At 60.9% G+C, this 23,797-nt stretch overlaps 2 protein-coding genes across 6 annotated transcripts in view; both read right to left on the bottom strand.

Annotated features, from left to right (window-relative positions):
- The window catches only part of KIF21B (kinesin family member 21B), a 43,534-nt gene extending 33,834 nt beyond the window's left edge, over positions 1-9,700 (bottom strand). For all 4 annotated transcript variants that reach the window (XM_051771710.1, XM_051771711.1, XM_051771708.1 and 1 more), the window contains exon 1: positions 9,612-9,700. In XM_051771710.1, coding sequence (XP_051627670.1) covers positions 9,612-9,682 — 71 coding nt within the window. In that variant the 5' untranslated portion in view covers positions 9,683-9,700. The remainder of the gene's footprint in view (positions 1-9,611) is intronic.
- Positions 9,701-12,807: 3,107 nt separating this feature from the next.
- The window catches only part of CACNA1S (calcium voltage-gated channel subunit alpha1 S), a 49,554-nt gene continuing 38,564 nt past the window's right edge, over positions 12,808-23,797 (bottom strand). For both annotated transcript variants that reach the window (XM_051771707.1, XM_051771705.1), the window contains exons 30-44: positions 22,921-23,049; positions 22,280-22,345; positions 21,684-21,775; positions 21,046-21,205; positions 20,453-20,580; positions 19,927-20,023; positions 18,540-18,642; positions 17,536-17,637; positions 17,292-17,416; positions 16,361-16,489; positions 15,503-15,702; positions 14,753-14,817; positions 14,213-14,310; positions 13,528-13,644; positions 12,808-13,297 (exon numbers count right to left, since the gene is read on the bottom strand). In XM_051771707.1, coding sequence (XP_051627667.1) covers positions 13,019-13,297; positions 13,528-13,644; positions 14,213-14,310; positions 14,753-14,817; positions 15,503-15,702; positions 16,361-16,489; positions 17,292-17,416; positions 17,536-17,637; positions 18,540-18,642; positions 19,927-20,023; positions 20,453-20,580; positions 21,046-21,205; positions 21,684-21,775; positions 22,280-22,345; positions 22,921-23,049 — 1,890 coding nt within the window. In that variant the 3' untranslated portion in view covers positions 12,808-13,018. The remainder of the gene's footprint in view (positions 13,298-13,527; positions 13,645-14,212; positions 14,311-14,752; positions 14,818-15,502; positions 15,703-16,360; positions 16,490-17,291; positions 17,417-17,535; positions 17,638-18,539; positions 18,643-19,926; positions 20,024-20,452; positions 20,581-21,045; positions 21,206-21,683; positions 21,776-22,279; positions 22,346-22,920; positions 23,050-23,797) is intronic.

Genomic DNA, 23,797 nt, shown 5'->3' with positions numbered 1-23,797 from the left:
TAAGCAGCAGTTCACCAGCAGGGTGCTGCCTTGACACCCTCCAGCTCGGCAGGAGTGACCCAAGCCCAAGCTCTCCCTTGTGCCCAGCCGGCCCCACGCTGGCACTGGTGATGGCTCTTGCCCAAAGCCAGCGTGGGGAGGACACAGGCTGTCCTGGGACCAGCAGGGTGCCCGGCACCACCCCCATCTCCCTCCCACCCATATGGATAAACCAACCTCAGCACAGGCAACACCCCGGGCAGGAGGGAGCCAGCAGGAGCACAGTGGCACCGACCACCACCACGCTCCACCCCACCCTCAGCTCCCTGCGGAGGGACGGAGCACCAGGACAGAGCTGCACGGTCCCAGCCAAGTGCTCCTGCCAAGAAAACCTTCCCAGGCACCCGGCACACCGGGCGGGGGGCAGATGGATGAACAGACAGACAGAGGAGCCTGCAGGGGTGGAAAACATCCCTCCCCAACCGGCAGCTATCGCTGGGGCGATGACAGGCGGCGCAGCAGGAGCCTCATCCAGCATCAGCATCCAAACGCGGCAGCACAAGCGACATCCGTGCCAGGAGAGCTGCAGCCGGCACAGGGACACAAAGGGGACCTCGGCTGGAGCCTCTCCATCGCTCCCTTCCCGTCCCCGCCGGGCTGGCAGGCTCTGAAAGCGCCGTCTCCACGGCTGGGCCGCCGGGGACACCGAGCATCTGGGAGGGAGGGGGGAGCGGGTCCTGCACCCCCAGGGGCAGGAGCTCTGGCAGGCACAAAGGGCGAGTTGTTCTGCACCACTGCCCTATGCCAGGCTTGGCTGGCAGGAGCGGAGAGGGGCCGGGAGCCAAGTGGGCACTGTGAGGCAGCTCCACAGGCAGGGTCAGCTCAGGAGTCCCTGACCCCAACAAGAGCAGCCTCCCAGGGAGGCACCTCCCCATCCCAGCATCTCGAGCCCTGCAAGAGGCCTGGGGATGGGACTGACCATATGGGGCACAGCCCCACTTCAGGGCTGCACACACCACAGACACCACCAGGCTCCTGTACTCTGAGGGGTTGCTGTCTCCTTGCACAAGGCAGCACAGTTTGGCTGACATGTCCTCCTCACCAACGTCTCAGCTTCCACCCTCCCAGCCCACTACTATGGCAGCCCCAAGGGGCTCAGAGCATCCTTTGGCCCCCACCAAACTGCCTGTACCCATGGTTAGGCATCCTGCTGAGACATGGCTGCCCTGGGGCAAGGCAGCCCTCCCATCTCATTTGGCCATCCCACTCAGCATGGCCCACAGGAGAGGGTGGGCACAGGGACCCCAGACCCATCACCCATGTCACACAGGGGCTGTTCCAGCTCCCAGGGAGCCTGAGGACACACACCCCTCCCAACATTTCCCAGTGCTGGCAGGGGGCTGCAGGGCTGAGGGCTGCACAGACTAGGGGGTCACCGGGAGCTCCTGTCCCTTTGAGACCTCTCTGAGAGGCAGGGAGGCTGCCTGCAGACCCTACAAGGAGCCTCTCCCCTCCCAAGGAGGCTGCCCAGCCAGGCAGGGCTGGTTTCCCAGGGAGCAGAGCCAGGGAGCAGTGGGTGGATGAGTTCCACGGGATTTTCCCTCTCTGTGCCAGGCCCTGGAGGCTTGGAGCCACTACCTCTTGTCCACCTTTTCTGCAGAGGGGCAAGGCTGCCCACTGCAGTGGTGGTGAGGGGCTGGGCACTGTGCCTCGCCCAGCCACGGCCATCAGCTACCACGGGCTGGCAGAGGCTGGAGCTGGCAGATCCCACCAGGGCACAGCCCAGCTCTCTGGATGAGCCTGCCAGGACAGGTGGGCTGGGCAAGCCCAGGCAGCACCTGGCTCCTCTCCCCACATTGCCTGCATTCATTCTGCTCCCATCCCCATTCCTGGCATCACTTGTGTTCACCCCGCTCCTGTCCCACAACACCCCACTCCCCACATCACCTGCACTCACCCCCCTTCCCCCCCCCCTTGCATTCAGCTCTCTCCCATCCCCACATCACCTGTGCTTGCCCTGCTCCCATCCCCACTCCCCCCATGGCCCCATACCTGCTCCCCCTGTCACCAGCTCCCTCCAGCCCCCCCAGAACTGCAGGGGCACCTTCCCAAACGCCCAGCCTCGCACACAGCCCCTCTGCCAGGCTCGCTGTCACCTCTGCTCCCTGCCCACTTCACTCTCCTCTGCCCCAAACCTGTCTTCCATGCTTTGCTGCTGCCCTGTAATCCCACCAAGCAGCACAGGGCAGCCAGAAGGGGCAGCTCTCACATCTTCCTGTGCTCCCCCAGCTCACCTCAGGGGTCAAGGACACTACAAGCATCACAGAGCCAACAGACAAGGCGGTGTGTGGCACATGGGGCACGGCGTGGCAGCGTGTGGGGCACTCAGGTTGGCCGAGCAGCTCCCCAGGACGGGATCAGAACAAAGTGTTCCAGGTTTTCCCACATCTCCAGGCCAACACTGCAAGCTGCCCACAGCCCCAGGAGCCAGCAGCTGCCCCAGGCCCAAATCCCAGGGGGGGATCTGCCCCTTTGCCCGCAAAGGGATCTCCCAGCTTCATCCCCCCTGAGCACAGGGTCCCAGGAGAGGGCTGGCTGCCAAGGGCTGGCTCTTTGCACACAGGTTACATTGGACCCAAACCAAGACAAAGTTCAGCATTTAATTATTGTGGCAGGGAAGTGGCTCAGCAATCAGAGAAAATTGAATCAGGCTCCCTGGGGACTGCCAGGTCTGGTCGGCAAACGTTCCAATTAAGAGATATAGCCAGGCACCTCCCAGCAGGAGTGAGCACAGCACAGAGCCACCTGTGCCACTGTGCCCCAGTCAAACCCTGCCAAGGCAGAGGGTGCCACAGCCAGTGCATCTGGACCAGCACTGGGGCAAGACAGAGCTCCAGGGTAGCCTGGGGACACCCCACAGAGCTGGGGTGCACCCAGAGCCTCACTGGGCACAGCTCTCGGGGGGGACATGCCTTCACCCCACATCCATCCCCCAAGGAAGCTGCCCCAATACCACCCAGCCTGCTCCCCTGCAGGGCAAACCCCGCCACCTTGGACCCAAGAGCCCCACGGGCTCCTCCTAATCCTCCCACTCCAGATTTTCCCAGGCTTAGAGAAACCTTTAAATCAGGCCCTGGCAGGCACCATGTGCTGCTCATTAGCTCTGGCAGGAGCACGTGGCGCTGAGTTGCACCATCTGCTCTGAGCTGAGACCCTGTCTAGGGCAGGGATGAGGGATGTGCTGCCTGCACAGGGCCAGCACTGGGGACACCCTGCCCATGGCAGCGGGCACAGACCAGCAGGGCCCAGGGGGATGCACAGGGTTGTGCTCTGCCCAGCCTAGAGGGGAGCAGGAACACACCGAGTTTGGGATCTCCCCAGATCCCCCATAAGCGACTGGCCACGCCATTGGCTCCATATGGGGCCTGACCAAGGGGAACACCACGAGGATGTTTGCAAACAACAGACCCAGGACAGTCACTTGTAAAGGGCTGCAGTGTCCCAAAACCCCAGGCAGTGCCCCGCCCGGGCAGGGGGGGAAGCACACGTGTGGCAGCACACACAGTGTGACACGTGCCCCAGCAGGGCCCCCACTCCCTCCAGCAGGAACAGCCCATGGGGTTAGCAGCAGCTTCAGCAATTAAGAGAGAGGGAAAGGAAATCATCATTCACCAGGAGACCCCGGGCCTGATGGGCCATCAGCCTGACCCTTGGGGCACAGGAATGTCACGGGTCCCATGGAGACAGCCAGACAGACTCCCTCACCCAGCTCTGCACCCCAGTGTTGAGGCTCCCACTTCCTCCCAAGCCAGTGAAGCACATCCAAAGGCTCCCTCCCTTTCCCAGGAGTCCCTGTGAGGTCCCCATGCCCCAGTTCCACCCCAGTACTGGTGCACCCATACAGGAGATAAGGCTTCCCTAGAGCTGGCATGCTGGTAGCCTCCTGGCACGCTCCAATTGCCACTGGGAAAACAACAACCCCATCCTGGCAGAAGATACTGCAGACCCAGAGCCCACAGGGAACATCAGAGCAACTTGCCCACAAGACAGAGGAGCAGGTGGCACAGAAGAGGTTCTTCTCCAGCCCCTCCCTAAAAAATAAATAAATGCCAAGCCCTTGGCCAGCAGGATGGGGGATGCTGCAAAGCACCCAGGAGCAAACCTGGTCCTCTGGCTGGGCAGGGAACAGGGAATGTTTTGCCCTAATGTCTCCCTCAGGCAGGTTCAGCCTGAAATAATGGATGAGCAGAGACCACAGCACCATGGACTAAGAAATCACCCCACAACAGGAGGGGCCAGGCTGCACTTCCCAGCCCTGCAGTGTTGGGCCAGGGAACTCAGTGCCTGGAGGGCAAAGGAAGACGAGGAGGAGGAGCTCAGCTCCAGCCTTTCCCCTCCCAGACCAGAGCAGGCATGGAGACATCCCACTCTGCCAAACAAAGCCAGGCATGGGTGGTGGGCAGAGATGGCCTCAGCCCCACACGGTTCCATGGCATGGAGGGACAGGGGAGCTTGGGGCCAGGCTCCACTACAGCACACTGTGACAAGAAACCTTCCCTGCCATGTCAGGCTCCAGGGAGCTGCAGAGCAGGGGAAGGGATTCCACTGGGATTCCCCGAGACATGGGGCTCAGCCCTGAACCCTCACTTGGAAATGGGGGGGATGACTGTGTGGCATCCACACGGAAAGAGCAGAGGGGCAGATCCCAAGCAAGATGAGGCAGCCCCCAGACACACAGCAATGCAGAGCCAGTGGGGATATGGGGACATGCCAGGGCAGCACTGGACCAGCTCCTGCTCTGCCCAGAGGGGGAAGGGGTGGCAGGCAGGCCAGTCCCCTTCCCTCCCACCAAACCAAAGTAAAACCCATCAGCAACTGTCCTGGGTGCAGTCACTCCCGGCACGATGATCTCCTGCAGCAGATTCCAGCAGCAGCTGCCCTCACAATCCACCACATCCCAAATCTGCTGGCTGTTTAACCAGCAGCATGGAGTGTTTTGACAGCCTCCAGCAGAAAACAACCCCGTGGGACCACCAGGGCCAACCCCCCGCCAGCAGGAACAGCAGGACAGCCACAGGCCAGGGCTGGTTCACACCAGGCCCACGGGGGTATCGCCTTCCCTCTCCTGGGGCCAGGAGCCATGTTTCTGACAGCTTTGTTTGGGGCTTCATCTCCTGCAATTTTCTCCTGCCTCCAGTTTCACTGCTGAGGTTGCAGCTGGCTAATCCAGCCCCGGCCTCCCAAGATCTGAGGCTCCATGGCACTCAGTTAAATCCCCTGCCAATGGGTGATGTGTGCAGGCACCAAAACCCTCCTCAAGCTGCTTTGCTGCGAGCGATGGCACATCTGGTGGGACCACGGGGTGCAGCCCTGCTCCCCCCTCGCAAGGTTCTGTCCCCTGTCTAGCATTTCTGCTGTAAAAGCCATCGAGTGCCTGACTGGAGCCAGGCACAGAACCCCTTGTGCCCACACACCTGGGCTCAGCACTGCCCTCCGAGAGCCTGCCACGGCCCCCAGCACCACCCTACAGACTGGAGGGCACTACACGGTCCTGTCGCTCCCCAGAACATGCACCACCTCCCCCCAGAGCTGCAGAAGGCTGAGAACGCCCAAAGTGAAAGCAAAGAGCAGCAGTGAGAGCAAAGGCTCAGCCCTGCAGCAAAACAGGCACAGGATGGCAGGGGGGGAAGGGGGAGGGGGGAGGGCCGCTGCGAGGGCTGAGCTGCCCTCATTAGGGGCAAAGGATGAAGAAAGGGGCTGGGGATGCTCTGCCTGTCCAGTACCCTCAGGATAAAGCAGCCTCCTGAGATCTTTCCTTCCTGGGATCAGGGCTGCTCCCAGCCCCTGCAGATGGGAGAGGGAGCACCCTAGGGCTGTGCCCCACACCAGGATGGGCTGTTAGCCTCATCCCACAGGAGCCTGGCACATCACATGCCTTGGGGTGGGATTGCCTTATCTCTCCCTGCAGCAGGTGGGCAGGAGGTACCAAGCTGTACCCCCACCTCTCCCACTAGAGCCCTTGGACAGCACGGACACTGGCCTGGCACAAGTTGGGTTGAGACCACCTCTCCAGCTGGACACAAATCTGTCACAGAAGAGATGGTTTGAAAGGGCTACAACACATCCACCTCCTCGGGGACTGACCCCAGCTGGTGCTGGAGACTTCGGATTCACAGCAAGCATCCCGGCAGGCAGAGATGCCAGGACTCTAGCAGGGCTAGAGCCCAGTTGATCCCACCACCTGGCCTTTCCCAGCTCAGTCCCTCAGCCAAGGCCCCCACAGGGTGCACGGTGATGGGCACATGAGTCTGTCCAGCCCTCCTTCCCAAGGAGGAGTTGGGGGTCACTCCCTGGGGCAGAAGCCAGCACGGGACTGCCCTTGTGGAGCACAAAGCATCGCAGCAGGAGGGTCTCCGAGAGCAGCAGAGCCCTGGAGGTTGCAGAGTTTAAATAAACTTGAAATCCGACTCAACTTCCTTCCCCAATTTCACAAGCTCCGTTTCCTGCGTCTCCGCAGCCGGCCACGCGTGCTCAGTGCCACGGGCAGCTCTGGCACAGGGGATGCCACTCTCTCTCCGATGAGCTGGCCAGTTTGGAGGTGCCCTCAGGGAGCAGCTCTGCAGCCAGACAGGCTGCTCAGGCCTCCAGCCAAGGAGTTTAATGGCCTCTGGGGTCAATACGTGCCATCAGCCCTTCCTGACACTGCAAAACTGCTCGTGCGCCCAACGGGGCTGAGCTCCGCTTCCTGCAGCCGGCACGGGGAGTCCCGTCCCCAGAGCTGCCACCACCTGACTGCAAGCCTGGAGGGGGCTGCGGGGAGGGGGGCTGCTGAGCCTGAAGGCACAGGCCTTAAATCCCTGGCACAAGCCTCAAATCAAGGCTGTGCTCCCAGACAGAGGGCAAGGAGCGGGGAGCTGCTGCGCTGGCTGCACCGCAGCCACCCTTCTGAAGGTCACCTACAGAAGGAAGCGGCAGCTGCTGCCTAAGGAGTGTGGGTCCCCAGGCCCCCCCACTCAGCACCATCGCGGCAGGCGGCAGCTTCCTGCTGACACCAGCCCCAGCCCCAGCCCCAGCCCCAGCCCCAGCCCCAGCCCCAGCGCCGCCGGCAGCTCGGCCCCGGCGGCTCCTCCCCACGGCGTCCAGCGGAGCCTAGCAAGCTCAGCCGCGCCCATGGGGCCACGAGTCAGACTCGAGGCTAAGGGGCAAGCGAAGGCAGACCCTGCTGGCGGGGAAGGCGGCGGCCGGGGCAGGACCCAGCCCTGCCCTTGCAGACAGTGCAGGTCTGAGCTGCAGGTACAAGGTACACGGACAAATCAGCCCCTGGGCCAGGAGCAGCTGCTGGGCCTGCATTTCCCTCTGCTGACAGGAGTGCTGCTGCAGGTACTGGCCATTTCCCTCCTGGCACACAGAAAGCCTAAATAATGCCCCTGCACTCCAATACCGGGCTCAGAAACCGGATTCTTTGGACTCCCAGTGCAAAAGAGGTAGATGGGGGTCTCAGGGGTAAGATTGGAACCTGTGAGGTCGACAGTGAAACACCACAGCGTCGCTCCTGCCTCCTCCTGCCAGGCCAAGAGAATCAGCAAGAACTGGGGTGCACAGCTCCAGTACTCCTGTTCCTCTGTCCCCATTCCTCCCACCCTGAGGGCTCTCCACCCTGGGACCACAGAGATGGGTCCTGGTGGCCTGTGGCACCTCTTGACATCAGCTGGACCAGCCCCAGTCTTTTGACCCCATCAGCCCACAGTACCTTCCTCCAACACCCCCATCACCTCCCAGTGTCCCTGGCCCTTCCCCAGGTCCCACCTCACTCCCACCAGCAGCACAGACACACAGACCCCGAAGAAATGGCTCAGCTGGTCCATTCATGTTATTATGAAGGGACAAAAGGGGAGCTTTGATCCGTGTCCTGCCACACCCCAGAGGCATTCAATCCCCTCCACGCTCCGATGGGCAAGGGAGGCAGATCTAGGGCAGGTTTGCTCCAAGGGTGGGGGGTCTTGGAGACTCCCCCAGCCTGGCTGCTCCGCTGGCAGGGTGTCACCTGCTCTCACAAAGGAAAATCTCACTCTGCTCCCAGCCCAACACAGGACAGGATCCAACCCCAGTCCCACAGGGCTGGTGTGGCAGAAAAGGCGAGTGGTCCACAGGGAGAGCATCTCGGCCCTTGCACACTCAGCCCAGCCTCGGAGCCACCTTCCTGCACGGCGCTGCGACCTGCCGGCTTTGTCTGGCAGCCTCCTCGCTCTCAGCTCTGCTCCTTTGTCCTCCCAACTCACCTCCACCACCTCATCGCCCCAGCTGCCTGGTTCCCACCGGCTCACTGAGTGGGATGCTGGCTCACTCCCTCAAGGAAGGGACAGGAGAGGGTTGGACCTCTCTCCTCTCCCCGGTTCCTCACCATGGACACTCCAGCCCCACTGCAATGCTGCATATCCCAACCACCTCCCGGCTGCAATCCTTTCCCCGAGCACCAGCCAGCCTAGGACCCCACTGCTTGGCAGACCCCTGAGGGATTAGGAGAGCCCAGCAGAAACGACCCCGCAGCCGCCATCCCGAGCGGCACCCACCCCACCTCCCGCATGATGTTAAAAGGCATCATCCCGAGACAAATGCAGCGGGAAGAGGGGAATAGTCTGGCCAGGAGGAAATCTCTACCCCCAGCGCCGGTATCACTCGGTTCCCGGGTCAATGTCCTGCCACGGACACTCAGTCTTGGCACAGCCCACCCTGCCCCTGCGCAGGCACCCCAGCAGCACACGCAGCAGGGGCTGCCGTCACTCCTCCCGCAGCTCCCCCATCCTTCACAGCCACAGCCCGGCCTCAACCCCCGGCTCCTCAGAGGAGCACGGCAGAAAATCCCCTCCGGCTGCTCCCTGGGCGGGCAGGCTGGAGGGGCAGGGGGAGCTGGGAGGTGTCCCGGTGCACACACACACGCGTGTACACCCGCACACAGCCTGCACACCCGCACGCACAACACACACCCAGCCCCACACCCACCCGCTCTCCCTCCATCACTGCCGCTGCACCAGCAGCATCTTTTGTGCTCCCGCTCTGCCCAGGCAGGGCCAAGGCGATGCCCCCCGAGCCCCGGCGGGTTCGGAGGCCGCCGGCAGCTCCCTCGGCGAGGTGCGGGTCTGGAGGCGCATTGTTCCCAGCACAAAGGCACCGAAATGCCGCATCGTTCCCCCACCACCCAGGGACCCCCACCCCACCCCCCGGCATCCCGGTGACACCTCGGGGGGGGATCCAAACCCACCCGCGCCGCAGCCGGGAGCTGCCCATGCTGGGTGCCAGGGGCTCTGCCGGCGGAGGGGCCGGGGGATGGCGGGGGGCGGAGGGCAGCGCGGGGCTGCGCGACGCGGGAGCCGGTGGGGAGGTGGGGGGAGACACCCCGAAACGGTGCGGAGAGAGAGCGGCGGGGGGAGCGCGGGATGCGGCAGAACCCGGCTCGGGGGAGAGGAGGGGGTCTCGCTGCCCCGGGAGGGGCACCCGCCAACCGCCGTCTCGCACCCGCGGCTGTAGCGCCCGCCCCGCCGGCCGGGCATCGGTCCCGGGGCGCGCCGAGCTCCCCGCGCCCACCCCCGGGACGCACAGCCCGCCCCGCGCCGGCAGCGCCGAGCCCCGCTCACCTCACGGCCACCTTGACGCAGCTGTCCGGGGTCGCCATGGCCCCGCCGCCGCCGCCGCTACCCGGGAGCATCCGCGGGGCGGGGGGGCGGGGCCGGGCCAGGTGCGGGGCGGGGCCTCGCCGGGGCCACGCCCCCGAGAACCCGAGGCGCGAGCGCGCGGGCGGGCGGTGAGCGCGCACGGACACACGGACACACGGACACAGGGACACAGGGACACAGGGACACAGGGACACACGGACCGAGCCGCGACCGCATCGCTCTCGCACGGTCTGGTACACTCACACTCGCACCCGTCAGTCATCGCTACCGCCTGCAGGGGCTGCTTCGGCTGTACCGGGGCTGTACCAGGGTTTTTCCGGGTGTACCAGAGCTCTACTGGGGTTGCACTGGAGCTGTACCGGGGCTGTTCGGCTGTACCGGGGCTGTACCAGAGTTTTTCCAGGTGTACCAGAGCTGTACTGGGGTTGTACTGGGGCTGTACCGGGGCTGCTCCGGGCTGTAGGGGAGCAGTACTGGGGCTGCTCTGGGCTGTTCCAGAATTTATCGGGGCTGTACGGGGGCTGTTCCGCGGGTACCGGAGCTGTACCGGGGCAGGGCTGGGGCTGCTCTGGGCTGTTCCGGGGTTTGTCGGGGCTGTGCCAGGGCTGTTCCGGGCTGCACCGGATGGCATGTTCCGACATGGTTGGCATCACTCAGACACTTCCATGGCTCCACTGGATCCCATCCCAGAGCTCTGTGGTGTTGTGGAGCAGCAGGAGCCAGAGCAGGTCAGGGATGAGCTGGATGCTCTTGCCAGACCCGCTGGGACTGGGGGCTGGTGACCCTGGGGGCTGCCCAAGGCTGTGGCGAGAGCCCATCCCAAGAGGACAGGGGATGAGGCTGATGGCATGACAGCACAGTGCCACAGTGCCCAGGTGCCAATACAGCTCTCCAGCATGCACAGTCTGTACTGCAAGGCTGTGGGGATCACACTGCAAGCTGGACACCCACGCAGCAGAGGACAGTGCCCACAGGGCCACTGGCTCCATCCTGTGAGCTGGTCTCAGGAGGCTGGTGAGGGAGATATGTACAGTGGCCATCAGGGAGCAGGACTGGGCACAGGCAAGCACTGGGGAGCTCAAGGAGTCCCTGTTATGGCATCCCTGAGTTGTGTTAACTGTGCTTGGGCTGACTGCAGTTGGACACACTGCCTGGGGACATGGCCAGGCCCTGGCTCAGCAAGAGAAAGCATCTCCCAGCAGGTGAGAGACCTACAGGGGACCCTCAGCTCTGCAGGTTGGTGTCAATGTCAGGGCAAATAGCAATGGAACCCGAGGGCAAACTGAGCCATATGGAGGTTTCCTTTGAGGAATCCAGACTGTGTCCTGGGAGAGGGACAGCCAGGACATGCCAATCCTGGTGGCTGACAGAGCCCAGCACCTGCCCTATGCTCTGAGGTCTGGGTACCTTCACCTCAACAGCATTGTCCCTTCACCCTGTCCACTTGTGCTCCTTCCAAGGCTCCCAAGGTGACATCTCTGCACCCTGTGGAAGCTTCTCAGCACCTGGTGGGATGGGTGAGTTCCAGGGCACATTATGCTGGTACAGCAGCATGGAGATGAGCAGGACATGGCCTGTCTGTTCTCCTCCAAGGATGTGAGGAGCTGGTATTCCTCTTCCTTTGTCCCATGTTTGCAAGGACACCTGGTCCAGGATGCACTTCCCTCCCTGAGCTGCTGATTTTTCAGAGGCTGGACTCTTCCCCACTGAAGCTCCAGGCAGAGAGGGGCAGTGACTGTGCCGGGATGTTGCTGTGCCTCTCTTCCTACTCCCACCCACGTGCCAGCTGTGCCACAAATCACATCTGTGCTATCACATCTGTTCAGCTAGAATCAACTCAAAAAGGACACACCAAAAACACACACCTCCTGTGCAGCCCCAGACCCTAGGAGAGGGTGCAGAGGCCTCCCCACCACCCTGTGTCCCTACCACAGTGTCACCCTTCATGTTTAGAGTCCCTGGTGAGCACCCACCTGTCTTGGCAAGTGGAACATGCAGTCCCACACCTCCCTAAACCCACTAGACCATGACCACTCATCTTGTCACCCGTAACATCCCCTGGTAGAGCAGCTGCCAGAGCCACACTGTCCTTCCTCAGCAAGGTGTGCATGTGGGGAGGAAGGGGGGTGAGTGTGAGGGCATGTAGGTCCTGCCCCAGGGCAAAGAAGCAAGAGGAAGGGATGCAGCAGCTGCCCTCACCATCCATCCCTGCTGGCTGCATGGCACAGGGGGAAGCTGCTCTGCCATGGCCCAGCACCAGACTGGCTCTGGTGCTCAGCTGCAGCTGGAGCTCAGAGACAGCCGGTTCTCTTGATTGAGTTAACAAATAAAAGCCGTGCTGGAGAGCAGGCCGGCTCATTGATCGGCTCCTCCCTCGGGACTCATCCCCTCACTGCATTTTAATATATATTAGGTGAGGAAGAACCCTCCCGGTTCCCAGTTCTGCTTGGCTGGGAGCCCTCAGGAGGCAGATCCCAGCAAAGAGCTGGGCTGGGAGATGGGGCTGCTCCAGTGCTCAGCACCCAGACCCCACGGGGGCACTGCAGTCTGTAACACAAACCCCTGCACAGCCCCAGAGAGGAACCACCTCAGCTGCTGCTCAGCAGGCAGCACTGGGAGCACTGGCAGGAACAGGCACTGTGCCCCCACTCTCTCCTGGCCCGTGCCCTGCTGAGCCGTGGGGATGTCATGGGATGAATGAGATGTTCCCACACACCAGGATGAGTGATGGATGCCCAACCCCAAGAGTGGTGCCTGGAGACAGCAGGAGAGGCAGAAATGGCATTGCAATGTGCAGCTCTCCTCTTGGCCAGCCCCAGGGCTGGTGCCCCAGCTTGGACATGCACTCATGCCTCTGCCCCATCCTGTTTCGTACCCAGCTGGGATAGGGAGCCAAGAAGCCCCCAGGCCCCATTTTGCTGCCCAGCCTGTGACAGATCCCCTGCTCACAGGCCAGGCTCGGCTGCAGGCAGGAGGCTGCAGGGTCCAGCTGCTGGGATACCAGGAGACCCCCAGAGCTTGGACTGGAGGCTGCCACGTGAATGGTTCAACATGGTCTCACATTTGCAGCCCCGTCCCCTGGCTGGGCAGCCAGCAGCTCTGGGCACAGGCTGTGTGGGCAGGGGGGCAGAGGAAGGAGGGGACTGGATCCACAGGGTCACACAGCAGGAACACTTTAATGACCTGTCCAGCTCTTGCAAGAGCCTGCTGGCACAACATTGTCCTGTCCTGCACCAGCATCCTAGAGATGTCCCAAAAATACTCCTGCAGCTGGCCAGAGCCCCCCAGGACTGCAGGCAGAGCAGGGGAGCAGTGCAGCTCTGCCCCAGCCCCCCCTGTGGGCCCCTGACAGGACTGTGCCTGCTGGGCTACTTTGGCAGGTGGCTCACGGGCACGGGGGCAGTGAAGGTCTTTTGGGACCGGGCTGCACGGGGCCCTGGGGAGCTGGCTGATGACATGGCTGAGGTGTCTGGGGGGGCAGAGCAAGTTTTTGTGCCCTGCAGTGTTTGTCTTCCCTTCAGCAGCTCCACGGCTGCTCTCTCCACTTCCTCCATCCCCAGCTGGCTGCTGGCTGCCATCTCGTCCCTGGTCACTGCTACGAACGACGAGTCACGGGCCAGACCCGGGAGGCCCCCAGAGATCAGAGCCTGTGCAGAGGACAAGGTCACAGCCTGTGGGTGCTCGGCCTGGGCAGGTGCCCCACTGCAAGCACCTGCCCTCCCCTCCTCCCTGCTGCCCCCTGTGCTGGCACATACCTGCTGCTCACCCTTGGAGCTAAGCTTTGCCCCCCAAACCTCCCATCAGGGCCTGAACGTGGTATCCCTGGAATTCCTGCCATCCCTGCCCTTCCCTCTGCCAGACTGTGCCCTTGCCTTACCTCCTGAATGAGGAAGGTGATGGCTGGAGTGGAGGATGTGCTTGGCTCACCACTTTCTGCCTGCTGGAACCCTGAGTTGGATGCTGTTCCTGTCACAGTGCCATCCTCTCTGGGCAGCTGGGTGAGAGGAGAACAGAGCTGCAACCTGGGCTGGGACATTGCCCAGGGAAGATCTCTCCCGTGATAGTGTGGGGGCTGCAGGTTCTGTCCCCTGTCCCTGTCCAGTGCCTGGCCAGGCACTGCCACCCTGCTGGAGCTCCTGTGTCCAGGGCACTCCAACAAAGGGACCAGCAGGGCCATGTGGGGAGAGAGCTGGGAACCATCCCTGACCCCCTGCCCTGGCACCAGCCAAGCATGAGGCACTGTGGCCAGCAAAGGGCAACCAGGGGAGTGTGGGAGCAAACCTGATGCACCCCTTCAGAGCCTGCCCTGGCTCTGAAGGCAGCTGGGGAGCCAGAGGGATGCTGCTTCAAGCTGTCCCAGTTTGGAGGAGCCCCAAGTGACTGCTGCAGCAGTGAAGTTGGGGCCCAGCTCCATCCCCAGGCTGATCCAAAAGAAAAGCTCTAGCAAGGCTGGATTCACATGAGGAGCCCTTCCCAGCGTGGCTGTGACAGCCTTTCCCAGGATGGGAGGTTCACCCACGTGCTCCACATCACTGCCTCTGGACATACATTGCCCCTTTTACCTGCTGGGGCAGAAGGAGTGGCCCCAGCGATGAGGGACCCCCAGAGGTGGCCCTTCGCCTCCTGCTCAGCCTCTCCATGGGTATGGGATGGTTGTGCTCTGCAGGAGGGAAAGGTAGGGATGTCAGATGGGTACAAGAGCAAGGACACCACTACCATGCAGAGCTGGGAACGGGCTCACTAGAGTTCAGCACCACCCAAAGTCCCAGTGCCTGCCCCCTGCCTGTGCTGGCTCCTCACCCACAGCTGGGAAGGAGAATTCCCTGTTTGAGGAAATGAACATGGTCTTGTGGCCCTGTTGCCCGGGGGTGGCCAGTGCTCCCCCAACCCGAGGCACTGTCTCCATGCTCCCTCACCCCAAAGGGTGGAAGGAAGGAGATGGGTCTCCAGACAGGTCCTTCTGTGCTCAGGGCCATCAGCAAACCTCCAACTTGTTGGGGTCTGCATTTCCTCCTCCCACCTGCCAAACATTAGACCCTTCCCCTGCTCTGGCCCCTGGGCTGGTCCCAATCCCCCAGAAGAGAAACGAAGCCAAGACTCACCCCGTGCCCGACGCGGGGGTGCTGCTGGTACCGTTTTCCTCAGCACCTCGTCCTCATACTCCACCCTGGCAAGGACAGGCAGGTGGGTCAGCCTGAGTGGGGACCATGCACCAAGCCCAGCTCCACCCAAGGGTGCAGCCCTCCCCACATCCTCCACCCTGGGGGGACAGACCTGGAGGGATGCCTAGGACACATGAACAGGGTGGAGACCCCAAGAAATAGGGCTAAGTACATCCTCTTACATTGGTGATCTTTGCCCCTTCTACCCGTGCCCAGGCAGTGCTGCTGGCCCCAACCTGGCCTTGGCACTCAGAGACTGGCAGAGAAAAGGGAAGGGATGGTTCCTGCAATCCCTGGAGCCCTGCTGTCCACCTCCATCCTCATGGCACTGAGACGAAGGAGTGATGGGAAGGACAAGAAGGGCATGTAGGGAGTGCTGGAGCCACCCTGCATGTTCAGAGGACACCTCTGGGAGCGCCAGGCTGGTGACCAGGGACCAGCATGGGGTGTCTGCTCTCCCTGTCCCCTTGTCTTGTCCCCGTCTCACACCCCAAGGGCTGCCCAAAGCTCCTGTGTCCCCTACCACAGCCAGTGCTCAACTCCTCCCCCACTTCTCCAGCCCTTACCTGTCCATGAGGAGCCCCTGGGCAGGACAGGGTACAGCCAGCTGGCAGGACAGCCCCAGGGGAGCCACTGGCATGGCCAGCTCTGGTCCTCCTTGCCTGCCCACCACAGCTGACCAGCCCTTACCCCTCCAGCCAGTCGCTGCTGTTGGCGTTGTTGATGTTGGTGTTGCCTTCCTGGGGGAAGTCATCAAGGAACACGGGGGAGTCGAGGTCCTCACTGCCCACCTCGGTGAACTGCAGGGGCCTCTGGCTGGCCACCTGGGGCTGCAGGGGGCTGCTGGGCTCCATGAAGCTGTCAACCTGGCCAAACAAGCCACCTGTCCTCTGCAACCAACAGGGAGGGCATCAGGAGAGGCCTGGAGCTCCAGGCTGCTCTGGGGCCGTTCCCATGGGAGCAGACACATGGAGGTGCCCGCTGGAACAGCAGTCGCTCTGCTCAGGCCTCAGAGACCACACAGTTCCAAAAGTTATAACCCAGATGGAAAAATTGAGGCACTGAGGGTTGATGGCCATACAGCAGCACTGGCATGAGCCAGCCCTAAGCACGACAAATCCTGTCACCTCTGTGGGACAGCCTGAGCTGTATCTTTGGATACAGCAAGAGGGTGCAACCCTGCAACCCCACAGCTGCCCAGGCTGTCTCCAAGACGCTTCCCAGGGTGTGGGAAGTGAATGTGCTCCTGTGACACCTCAGTGTCCTGCCTTAGCCTGGCAGACTATATGAGAGAGAACTTCCAAACCAGCTGGTGACAAATGCAGCACACCCCTGCCAGGAACACGAGCAGGGTCCTCTCACAGAGGTGAACCAGGCAGAGAGCAGCTTGCCCAGGATCACACAACCAGGATGTCCTGATGCTCACAGAAAGGGAAGAAGTGCTGATCCATCCTTGTGGTCCACGCTCTGTGGACTGTCCCCCGGTGTTAGTAGCCATGCTGACCCACCACCACCACTTCAGAGCTGGGTGGCCCTGAGGGCACTCACCCTGTATATCCCTTCCTCCATGGCAGCCTCCACCATGGCTCTTTCCAGCTCCTCCTCGGCAGTCAGGTCCCCAGAAATGGCCCGATGGATTTCAGGAGCAGCTTCTTCTTCAATACTCCTCAGCCCAGCCTGGAGGGGACAGGAAGGCTTGGTGAAACAGCTTCTGGCCTCATGCTGTCCCACAGCTGCCCCACAGCTTCTGGGCTCACACAGTGCCACAAAAGGGAATGCCAAGGGCAGCCTGACAGAGGGTCGGGCTGGTGATGCCCAAGGGGTGGCTGTGCCTCTGTCCCTGATCTGGGACTTGACTCTTTTCCTTGCCTTGCACCTTTGGGGCCTGGTCTTTTATCTCTACAGGTGATTTCCTCCCTATAATATCAGGAGAGGCTGAGGACATCCCAGCTGCTCTGGCCAGGCACATAAATTCTCCCCCAGCACCCCTCAGGGCTGCTGTACAGAGAGACACAGAGAACAGCAGGCACTGCTAGGGGGAGAGCAGGGAGAAGGCCCTGGGACTGGAGCAGAGCAGGTGGATAAGGGCCTGGATGAGCAGCATTTGGCATGGACATTGCTCTGTGGTGGGAATTTCTAGGTCTTAAAACTACTTGGTGAGGCACCAGACCCTGCCAAGCCCTCCCAGCAACGGGAATCAGTGAGGCAGAGAGTCAAACCCCTCCTTTGCTTCTGAAGTCACCTGCACTCTGGACACTAAAGTCACCCTCAGCAGTGGGGTCTCATGGCCAGTAAAGTGCTGGTTTACTTGGGGCCACCTCACTTCCAGAGCCTGAGGCACAGGGGTCCCTGTGTGTCACTGCAGCTCTCTGAGTCACTCTGGACTTCCCTGGCCTGGGGGAAGCCTCTTCCCTGACCTGCTGAACTTTCTGCCCCCCTCCAGGAAGGGTCACCCCTCTGGCACCACCAACACACCAACCTGGATCTCCACAGGGTTCTTCTTGGGCCGGTATCCATAATACTCCTCCTGGCGCTTCATGAACTTCCTGAAGTGCTCTTGGATCAGGAAAGTAGCGTAGAATTTGCCCACTGTCACCTCATCATCTGGAGGGAGGAAACCAACAGGATGACGCCACCTGTCACAAGGTCTGAAGTGGTCAGAACAGTGAGACCCTGACCAGGAGTCGCTCTGTCCCTCTGGGAAGTGCCACCTGCTGACATACCTCCAATGGGTGGGATGACCTGGTCCAAAAGTTTCATACTCGTCCGCTTCCAGATTTTTTTGATAATAGCTCGGAGCTCCTCATTGGCCTGTTCAAAGTTACCTGTGAGAAAAGCCAGCAGGACAGAGCAGTTAATTCCCAGGGAAATGAACAGGAGTGAAGACAAAGCATGTGAACACCTGGCCAGTCTCCTCCAGGGTGTGACAGTTCATCTGAGTCCCCAGCCAAAAAAAATGAGCTTTTTAAGAACAAGGCTTTGATTTTACTCAAAATACTTTAACTATAGAGTGAGTCAGACCCAGCCAACAGGTGAAGCATTAGTGCCACCGTCTCTGTTCTCATGTTCAACAGCAGATTTTGACCTTTGGTGCTCCCACAGGCTTCACCATTCCTGCAATCCCAGTCTGCTTCCATGTGTGCTCCAAGATCTCCCGTGCTCCTCCCAGACTGCCGTGTTCCCACCCCAGCCAAAGGGATGCATTGCACTGTGGAAGGCACTGCCAGCACTGCCTGGTCTCACCTGCTGCCTCAGCCAGCCCAGCCCAGAGTCACTTGTGGGACAGGCACAGCCCACAGGCTGGGAAACAAGCTGGAGAGACACCTTCCCACAGCAGGGCTCAGAAGGGGCTGAGCAAGGAAGGGTGAAAGCAACTCCTCCCCAGCACAGCTAAATTCAAAGGATGGGAGCTGGGCCAGCCCCACTCCCGAGCTGTTCGGGGTGGCACTGGTGGCACTGGTTGACTCCTCAGGGCTGCAACACTTATGCCTGCAGCTAATAACGTCCTCCAGGTCGGCCTGAGCAGTGCTGTGGTCTGAGCCTGGACCATGGGCTCTGGTCCAAAGAGAGAATTAATAGCATGGAGCCGAGGGTTTGTCCAGAGGGTCTGATCCCACAGGCAAGTGCCCTGAGATCCCCAGACAGTGGGGGAATGGTGTAACCTGCACCCAGCAGCACAAGGAGGGTCCCCTGGCAGGCTATAGAGGCAGACAGGATCACCACCTACCTTCTGTCTTGATCTTGAGGGCTGTCCTCACCAGTGCAAAGAGGGTGGCGTTGAAGGTGACGGTGCCGTCACTGTTCAGGGGCATGTTCATGCACACCAGGCGCTGCACAGCAAACCAACAGCTGTGACCCTGGCAGGCAGAGCAGGCTGGCAGCCCCCCAGACACGCTGCCTGTCCTGGCCAGAGGCTCTGCTCAGGGCATGGGGCCCTCCCAGCCCTGCCTGCTCTGCCCAGGCCAAGGGGCTCTGCACCACCCCTGGCAGCACAGGGGCCAGAGGCAGTGGCACCCCTTGTCCAAGCCAGCTGAACCAGAGCAAGTGTCAGGGAGAGCCACAGGGGAAACAACCCAAGCCATGGGGCATGGCTGCCATGGGAGAAAATCATGGAATCATAGAACTGTTTAGGCTGGAAAAGACCTTTAAGACCAAGTCCAACCGTTCCTCCAGCACTGCCCAGACCACCACTAAATCATGTCCCCAAGTGCCACATCCAATTCAAGTGTCTTTTAAATCCCTCCAGAGAGGTGACTCATCATTCCCCTGGGCAGCCTGTGCCAGGGCCTGACCATCTTTAGGTGAAAAAATTTTCCCTAAACCTCTCATGGTGCAACTTGAGGGTGTTTCCTCTTGTCTTGTTACTTGAGAGAAGAGACCAACTCCCACCTGGCTTCAACCATCTGTCAGGGAGTTTTAGGGAGCAAGCAGGTCTACTCTGAGCCCCCTCTTCTCTAGGCTGAGCTCCCCCAGCTGCTCTCAGGGAGAGAGGAGTCATTCTGCACTGTGCTCCCCCCTTCCAAACGTGCTCCAGGCTGCTGTGAGGGATCTGGGGATCAAATCTCCTGATGTGTTTGCCCAAAACCCAGGAGGAATTGCACCACTGCCTAGGCCCTGCCCATGCAAGTCACACGTGAGGCCCTGGATTCCAGGATGAGCTAAGCCAGGAAAAGTGTATTCCTGCTAACAGAGTCGGGTTTCCAGCTCCCTCAGTGCCATCAGCCCTTGGGAACAGGCTCCTACAGCCCAGCTGACATGGCCACGTGCTCAGGCACCCCTGCACCAGCTGAGGAGTGGGGTCCTGCAGTGTGGCTTGGGAGTCCCCCTGTGCTGAGGTGCCCACCCGTGCCATCCTCTTGGGGTGGGGGATGAGCACAGGGAAGCCCTTATCTTCAGCAACCTGAACCATATCAGCTCTGTGCACCAATCAGCAGCACCAATCCTTGCCCCTTAAACAACCCCCTCCATTAAACAGGAGAGGCCAGAGCAGGGTACAAGCCATGGCCCTGGGAAACTGCCTGGACTGTCATTCTCAGCCTCCTGGGGAGGACACAGGGACAGCTTGGGGAAGGTGTCCCTGTACCCACACACCCTGTCACTCCCTTGGCTCTTACCTTACAAGCTACACGGTGTGGGCAGAACTTCCCAAAGCCCAGGGGAGGTTGGATACGCCTCAGCAGAGTCACCACATCCAAGTGTTTGATTCTACCCCTGCAGAGGAAACCCACCACATCAGCAGGGAGGTGGCAGACCCATGGTGGCCTGGGGAGGGGCTATGGGGGCTCATCCCTGGGGTCTGCCCTGTGCTCCTGCAGTGGGCAAATCCCTACACTTCCATATGTTCCTCTTGAGGAAAGCAGCTGCTCCCCATGGCACCTGGCAGCAGGTAAAGGTGTGCAGTGGCATGGGAAGAGCTGGCAGCATCACCAGAGCTGGATGAGGAGGGAACTGAAAGTGTCATATTCCCGAATATCCTCATGCCTTGTATCAGCCCTGGAATATTCTGGCAAGTCCACATCCACCTCTGAGATGCTGGAATCTAACTCCTAGGCAGTGCCACAGCTTACCCTGCCACGCATGTCTCAGGTCAGCCCTCTCCATGGAACACCCTCTCTGTGCCACTCACCCCCCAGCACTCACTTGGCCTCGGGGTCGTACTCAGCCCAGATCCTCTTGAACTCGTCCAGGTGATGGGGTCCAAGGATGGACCAGTCCCGGGTCAGGTAGTCAAAGTTGTCCATGATGACAGCCACGAAGAGGTTAATGATCTGAGGGCAGAGGAGTGGGTGGGAAGGACCCAGTTAGAGCAGAGACCTGTCCGCAGGTACCATGAAAACATGGGCAGATGTGTTCAGAGGTAGAAGGGGCTTGGGATCCTCTGGGATCAGGGGATGCGGGGTGAGGGTCTCCCATGCTGGGAGGGACCTCCTGCTCAAGCAGGTCATGTGAAAGGGCAGGCACAGGGCATCTCATCCCTCTCCACCCTTGCAAAGGTCAACACAGACACATCTGGATGGCAGCACATCGAGGCTGTGGGAAGGAACTAGAGGGGGATCCTGGGTCCCCCAGGAGTGCAGTGCCAGTTTATAGCATGGCTGGGTGGGTGGGCTGGGGGATAATGCCCCCAGGAGGAGGGTACTGTGGGCCCACCCCATGAGATGCACAGCTGACAACACCGGGGCTGCCCAGGCAGGACAAGGGTGCTAAGGGGAGCCCCGTGGGAGCTGGCATACCAGGAAGGCACAGAGCATGTAGAAGCTGATGAAGTAGAAGTAGGCAAAGCCGGTGCCACAGGTGTACTCCTCGCCCTCAGCGTACTCCGACTCGGGGTCGCAGCGCCGGCCGTAGCTGCAGTCCAGCAGGATCTCCTGCCACGCCTCGCCGGTGGCACACCTGGGGACAGGGGATACCTGCTGTCCCTGCCTGTCCTGGGCACGAGCTGGGCATGTGGGGAGGGCAGGGGCCAGCCCAGAGTGCAGGTGAACGGGAGCTGCTGGGAAAGCAGCAGTCAGGATTCTGGGCTTGCTGCTGTGGGGCCACTGAGAGCTTCAAAGTGAAGTGTCTGCAGTCAAGGAAAGCCTTGGGCTGAGCTCCTGCTTCCCTGTGAATTTCCCCACAATACACAAATTAAAACCCGGCCTGGGAAGGGAATATTCAGAACAGCAACCCCAAAAATGCCACTCTCTTCTGCAGCCCAGCCACACCAGGCAAACCCACAACTTCTGAAACGCTCCCACTGCAGCAGGAGATCGTTCTGTGGGACATAAAAGAAATCAGCTGCAGAAACACTGGTCTCCCTCACTCCAAAATGGGGGTTCCCAATGGCTCAGAGCCCAGCTCGCTTCTGGAGCTGCTCACAGACAAGACTGACCTGAAGAGCAGCAGCACAGCTTGTGGAAAGGTCTGGAAGTTGTTGTTTCGGTTGATCTGTGTCCCGTCCACCATGGCAATCTTCCCAAACATCTGTAAATCACAATTGTGAGGTCCTCAGCACCCTTTCTCAGGCACTGACCATCCTCCAGAGCACCTCTGGTCCCTGAGCTCCTTTTCCTTTTCTTTACATGGTTTTGGGCATCCACAACAGAGACTGAGACCAGGGTGTGGGCACTCTGCGGCTCAGGAGCTACTTGGACATTCCTGCCTGTGCTGAAAACAACACTGACTACAACTGCACTTTAGCTGGGCCAAGGAAAGGAGGCCCCATGAACCAGCACAAGCACTGGTGCCTGTGTGTCCAGGTTGTGCCATTGACTCCCAAAGTGCTCTTTGCTGCCATGGCTACACCCGGGGATGGGAGGCTGCTGGGGTGGCAAGCATCCTTGCAGACCAGGGTAAACCATCATGTGCAGGTCCTATCATGTGCAAAGTCCCAAAGAGGGCCTGGCAGAGGACCCAGTCCCTCCCTGTCCCACCTCCCCAAGTACTATCAGGCTCAAGGCACCTGCTCAAGACCAATTCCCCTCTCACCTGCATCCCGATCACAGCATAGATGAAGAAAAGCATCACGATCAGCAGGGCCACGTATGGCAGAGCCTGTGTCAAAGGGACATGGCTTGTGTGAGACACCAGCCCAGCACCAAGGCAAGCCAGACACAGGGGGTTGGCTCTGGAGCTGCTGCACAAGGCCAGCATCCATGCCCCCATGTGGTGAAGGGACAGCTCACCTGCTGCTCCAACCACCCTCCTGTGGTTCTCACACATGGGAGGCTAATGCCAGCTCCCAAAGGGGCACCTGAGCACACCCCAGGGCTGAGGGAGCTGCCCACGTCAGGGCTGTGAGCTGATGCTGCAGCACACCCTGAGGTACCCACCTGGTGCAGAGCCCAGCCTTGCTGGGCCCAGGGCAGATGGGCCTGGGCAGGTGCTGCCAGTGCCCAGCCCAGCTCTGACACACAGTGCTGTCAGCCAGGGAGTCCCCACACCCCACCCACAAACTACAAACCCCCAGCCCAGACTGGAGCCTTCCTGGAACCTTGCCTGCCAGCACTGGAGCCTTCCTCCTGTGCCTGGTGAGGATGGGCTGCTCACCCCGCCAGCCTGAGGATCAGCCACTGCTGCCAGCCCCGGGCACAGGCGTGTCTGAGAGGGGAGCACTGCTCCTCACACACCTGAAAGGACTTGATGAAGGTCCACAGGAGGGTCCTGACACCTTCCCCACGGCTCAGCAGCTTCACCAGCCGCATCACCCGGAACAGGCGGAAGAAGGTGATGGAGACACGGGAGTTGTCATCAGAGTCCTGCAGGCAGAGCACAACAGCTGGAGGGCAGCGAGTGCTGAAGCCTCCAGGCTTTCAAGGGGATGTTCAGGTCCTGGGGAGAGGAAGGGTAACGAGATCCCACCCCCAGGCACCAGTCATGGTCCCCACAGCCTTTGCCTGCACAGAGGATCAGGCTGCGAAGGGGATATGCAGGCACTTTTCCCCCCAGCCTTCCCAAGGATCCCATCTCCCCAGCCCCCCTGACTCACACCTCTGACACTGGGACACTGCAGGAATGAAGGCATGCTGCCACGTGGGCTGGGAGAGCTGTGAGGGTCACGGGGCCACCAGGGACAGGCTCAGTCCCACCAGGCTCTCACCCAGCATGTCCTGTATTTGTAGGGTGAGGTGCAGGGTGGGCACCAGGCACAGGAGGGGTTAATGACAGCTGTTTAAACACAGAAGGGCTGTTTTGAGAATGGCCCAGCAGGACTTTCACATACCAAAGGAGGGACTGAAGGCAGGTGGCTCTGGGGGTGCTCCCCAGTGTCACCCTGGCGTGCAGTGATGCCTACTCTCTGTGGGCCCCCCTTGGAGGGGTGAACAGCCACGTCCCAGGGGTTCAGAGCAGAGTGGTCAGGCAGGAAGAGAGCCAGCAGGCATGGCTCCTGGCCTGACAGGACCAGGTTTTGTCTGGGAGCACCTAGGATAGTGGCAGTTGGAAATGCTGAGGGCTTGGTCACCTGTGGCCTTGATTGCTCCAACATGGCACAGCCTCAGCCCCAGT

Source organism: Manacus candei, unplaced genomic scaffold, assembly GCF_025592945.1.
Source record: "Manacus candei isolate 608988 ecotype Guabito, Panama unplaced genomic scaffold, ASM2559294v1 h1tg000139l, whole genome shotgun sequence".
Classification (NCBI taxonomy): domain Eukaryota; kingdom Metazoa; phylum Chordata; class Aves; order Passeriformes; family Pipridae; genus Manacus; species Manacus candei.
This window is presented reverse-complemented; position numbering and strand designations above follow the sequence as displayed.